Genomic DNA, 4,741 nt, shown 5'->3' on the forward strand with positions numbered 1-4,741 from the left:
ATGCAGTACAAAAAGGGGGAGAACTGAAGAGGGGCAGATAAGGAATTACTTGCCTGATGTTGCTGCCTGGTATGGCTCTGATCACCCTACCCTTTAGATCAATTTGTTGAAGCAGATTCTTCTACTTTTCTGCTGCCATGGCGACTGTACAGGAGGAGGAAGAAGGTGCGTTGGATCCCCTTCTTTCGTGGAGGACAAGAAGGTATCGTGGGAGGGGCTGGGGCGTGGGAGGGGTTGAAACGTGGGGGCAAGCGAGCGTGTGGACAGCTGGCCACGTGGGGATCCCTTTTTCTATTTGGGATTGGGCGTTGCATCGTTTCGGTTTGATGGTCGCCTGTCCCGACAGGGACTTTCCTATTTAGGCCGGCCGCTCGATCGCACTAGTGGACAGCCGGCCGCCGACTAAACGCGTACATCTTACTATAGAGCATGCATGCACTTTTTTTTAACACACTACAGATATTAGATATGTCATGCTCGAGGTTCCTAAGAAATAACTTAAATATGCGTAAAGGAAAGAAATGACAAACAAGATCGTATTCTACGAACTAACAACGAGTCCACGAGAAATCACAGCCTCTCAAACGGCCACGAGGCTCATCTCCTCATCCACGTGGCGTCCTCCCTTTGGCTGCCCCTCCCAGCTCACCCCCTTCCTCATCTCCCCGCAGTGAGGGAACCTGCTCCTGCCTGCCAGCCACTAGCAGTTGCCCGCGCCACCGCTCCCGCCGACATCGCCGGGCGCCACCGGTAATGCAATGGCCGCCATCGTCTCTTCCGCCGCGCCAACGACCCCGACTCCCCCGCGCGCCCGGAGGCCTCGACAGGCGCCCAGGAATAGGCGCCTCCCCCTTGGAGGCCCCGCGGCGGGCCTCTTCACCACGCTCGGACTAAATGGCGGCGGCGCCGCTCTGGCCGCTCCACTCTCCTACGAGGAGATGCTACGGCTCTCGTCCGACACCGCCGGTGGCGGGGGCGATGGCTTTGCCCTCCCAGACCTTGGCCTCGGCGGGTTGTTGGACTTCGTCGCGCAGAACCCGCTAGTGGTCGCCGCGGGCCTCGCCGTGGTCGCCGTACCGTTGGTCGTTTCCCAGGTGCTTGGCGGCGCCTCCAAGCCGTACGAAACCGTGTCCGTGAAGGCCGCGTACCGGAGGCTTCTGGAGGAGCCTGACGCGCAGCTCGTCGACATCAGGCCGCTCAAGGACGCCCGGGAGGTCGGCTCGCCGGACATATCGGAGGCCAAGAAGAAGGCGGTGGTCGTGCCCTACGACGGGGAGGACAAGAATGGTTTCTTAAAGAAGCTTGCGCTGAGGTTTAAGGACCCGGAGAACACCACATTGATCATCCTTGACAAGTGAGTAGCTGGAATTTTTGTTGACGCCTGCAATGTGTTTGCTTTTTTGTATGCCCAATCTTTATAGCCAGGCAGTGAAAACTTCTTGTTTAGAATCGAACTGGGAATAGTGCCGTCTTATGTTCTGAAAATTAAAATAAACTAGTTAATGATAACCAATTTTACATGGATAAATTCCAATGAACTTGTTGGTTGGGTAAATTCCCATATGTATATGCTCAGTGATGTATCCCTGATGTCCATCGCCTGCTCATTGACTTCTGGAAAATATGTTGTCGACACTTAGAACATTGCCAATACTTCTATATGGTGCTGATGAGGTCCATTCTGGTAATAAATTAAGATTTTACTGATAAATAGTGAAGAGTTTATGTCACCAGAGAAAAGCTGACTGATTGTTTCAATCTTGGAAAATCTAAAACATTTACAAATCTATTAGACAATCGTAACTCACTTTTCCCTTTTGATCAACGTTCTATGGTTCCGTAAAAAGGGAGGCACATACTTCAAAAATTTTCTCTCCTTCAGGAGGAAGCAAATTATTGTCATGTTATCGGAATTGTCCACATTTCTGATCATGTTTGATGTACGAAACTGGCAAAGAATAATTGACTTGTCATCCTCCATCATGAGTACATGATTTGATTACATTGTCCCTATGAACATTTACGTGAACAAAATTCAAACAGGTTTGATGGGAACTCCGAGCTAGTTGCTGAGCTTGTCACATCCAATGGCTATAAAGGTGCCTTTGCGGTAAAGGATGGCGCAGAAGGACCTCGGGGATGGCAGGTACTTATGCTCCACGAGGCTTGTTTTTACTACTAACTAGTATTTAACATGTATATCCGCTCTGCAAAATGTCACCATTTGCTAGTGCTTTACTGCAGAGCAGTGATCTTCCCTGGACTGCTCCCAAGAAGGGATTCAGTTTGGACTTTGGTGAGCTATTTGGGGTGAGTTCAACTTGACTTTTATTTTGTCAACCTTCACTTCTACTCCCTCAGTTCCTAAATATAAGCCTTTTTATAGATTTCAATATGGGCTACATACGGAGCAAAATGGGTGAATCTACACTCTAAATTCTAAAATATGTCTATATACATCCGTATGTAGTCCGTATTGAAATATTTAAGAAGACTTATATGTAGAAACGGAGGGAGTAATAAGAATCTATTTCCCTGTATCATCTGGTATCATGGTTCTGTTCATTTAGATTTATGTGTTAGTTCAGTCCTGAGTGTGATGCCCAACTTACAGGATGGTTCAGAAGGTTTGCCCGTCACAATTGGTCTTGCTGCAGCTACTGGTTTGGGATTACTTGCCTACACAGAGGTTTCTAAAACTTGAAGCGCTATCATATTTTGAGGAGTTGAATCAGTTTCTTCTTTATTACAAATCATGTATGACATGCTGCAGATAGAAACCGTGCTACAGTTTCTGGGTTCAGCTGCCATTGTCCAGCTTGTGGCAAGCAAGCTCATCTATGCCGAGGTGCTTATTTCATTCTTTTCTCAGTGGGCTTTGGAGACCGACTACCTTTTCCTTGATAGTGAAAATGATTTTCGTTGTCAAACTCTTCTCAACCTATTTATGCCGCTCCCAGGACCGAAAGAAGACCCTGCAACAGATTGATGACTTCTTTAACAAGAAGATTGCACCAAAGGAGCTTGTTGATGAAATTAAGGTAGTTCGCCATCCTCCTGGTTGCTTAGAGTTAAATCTGGTTGGTGCACTGTTTGCCAGAACTTACGCCTGATTTGCACTGGTACAAATTTTCATGTCCTCATAGTAGGTTTTTCTCATAAGCCATCAGATACAACTGAATACAAAGTGGTTTTGCATTGCAATTTCAGTTTCAGAAACATTTCAGCACCAACCGAAATCACTGAAATTCAATGATTTCGGTTTGCATTTGGGCCAAAGGGCTGAAATATTAACTTGAGTTTAATTAAAATTTGATTGTTTTTGAAAAAAATGAATTTTGTAATTCCTGTGTACTATTGAAATTGCCGAAATATTTTAGCCAAAAGGTAAATATTCCAGTGTCTTGAAATTACTGAAATTCAGTGAATTTCATCGAAATCTCGCTGAAAGTGAAAACCATTGGTGAGCATGATGCTCCCATGTGAAAAATCTGAATTTCTTTGGCAACAAGACATGTTCAAGTCTTCTAACTGCATGAAAGTTTTCATGGAGAAAAGACATGTGTGATGGTTTGGGCAACAAACACATTGCACTCTGAATATCCCCTTGTGACACCTCTCTTCAGAACATGAGTAAACTTGCATTGTTTTTCGTTTTTTTTTTGCGGGGAAACTTGCATTGGCTTTCATATTGTAAATCGGTTGGTTATTCAGCAAAAATATCTTTTTGTCATCGGCAGGAAATCGGGCAGGCTCTCCTGCCTTCATCTGGTGAAGCTAAGAGCCAACCAGCAGTAGCAACAGCGGCATCGCCAGCTGCTGCCACGGCAACTGCTGCACCAGTGGCAGAACCAGCAGCCCCAGCTGCTGCCACCGTAACTGCTGCACCAGTAGCAGAACCAGCAGCCCCAGCTGCAGAAGCCAGCACAGAATCGCCTCCTGATACCGCAACATCATCGAGACCCCTGTCACCATTTGCAAATGTAAGCAGTATTTCGTTGACATTTATCTGCAAAAGTGAAGCCGACCGATCTAACTCAACCACTCAGTACCCAGATCTCAAACCACCGGCTAGCCCTTCCCCACCAGCTTCAGTGGGTAAAACCGAGGTGAAGGCTGATGTCGCAGTACCTGAACCGCCAGCGGTGGAAGTTAACTCAGCACCAGTAGCAGAAGCCGTCGAACAATCATCGCCTCCTGCAAAGCCGAGGCCTCTTTCGCCGTATGCGAACGTAAGCTTATACTGTTCCGTGACTTCAATATGCTTCACTCTACAAACACACCTGAAATAAAAACGCCATGCTCATGGTTATACTTATTTTTGCGTGTGTGCAGTATCCAGATCTCAAACCGCCGGCCTCTCCTTCGCCTTCGCCACCTTAGTGATGAGTTGTTTCAAGAGGATCGAGCTTATCGCTGGCCGTCGTCCCTATAAGAAACCAGGTATAGAGGGCCATTGAGCTGTTCATAAGGCACCACGCTAGAGTACGAAGGTCTCAAGCAGTACATATATATCTCCAGTGATCGATTCGTTTTGCTCTTGTAACTGTGGAACTACTAGAAGTGTGTGTTTACGAGTCTGGATACCACTTGACATGTTTCACTTTCTCGTGTATGAAGAAACTGAGACCGGCGAGCTTCCAGTTGTGAAGCGTACTGTGTTGTTGCAATCCGATTTTTCTTCTTCTGGGAACTGCTCTTTGCTAGCAATATTCAAATAAGAAAATTGGTACAGAAAATA

The 4,741-nt window shown here is 46.6% G+C and overlaps 1 protein-coding gene across 2 annotated transcripts; it reads left to right on the forward strand.

The window, feature by feature from the left end:
* The first annotated feature begins 635 nt into the window (after window positions 1-635).
* On the forward strand, window positions 636-4,651 carry LOC123072039 (protein THYLAKOID RHODANESE-LIKE, chloroplastic). Of its 2 annotated transcripts, none has more exons than XR_006434808.1 (9): window positions 636-1,354; window positions 2,044-2,146; window positions 2,245-2,310; window positions 2,615-2,689; window positions 2,774-2,848; window positions 2,961-3,041; window positions 3,741-3,983; window positions 4,057-4,232; window positions 4,336-4,651. XR_006434808.1 is itself a non-coding variant. In XM_044495598.1 (9 exons), exons 1-9 carry the CDS (start codon window positions 759-761, stop codon window positions 4,381-4,383), a joined length of 1,470 nt encoding a protein of 489 aa, XP_044351533.1. In that variant the 5' UTR covers window positions 641-758; the 3' UTR covers window positions 4,384-4,651. The 2 variants fall into 2 exon arrangements, 1 of the variants encoding a protein (XP_044351533.1); XM_044495598.1 differs by having other exon boundaries at window positions 641-1,354; window positions 4,050-4,232.
* The last annotated feature ends 90 nt before the right edge of the window (window positions 4,652-4,741 follow it).

This window comes from Triticum aestivum, chromosome 3B (assembly GCF_018294505.1).
Source record: "Triticum aestivum cultivar Chinese Spring chromosome 3B, IWGSC CS RefSeq v2.1, whole genome shotgun sequence".
In the NCBI taxonomy this organism is placed as follows: domain Eukaryota; kingdom Viridiplantae; phylum Streptophyta; class Magnoliopsida; order Poales; family Poaceae; genus Triticum; species Triticum aestivum.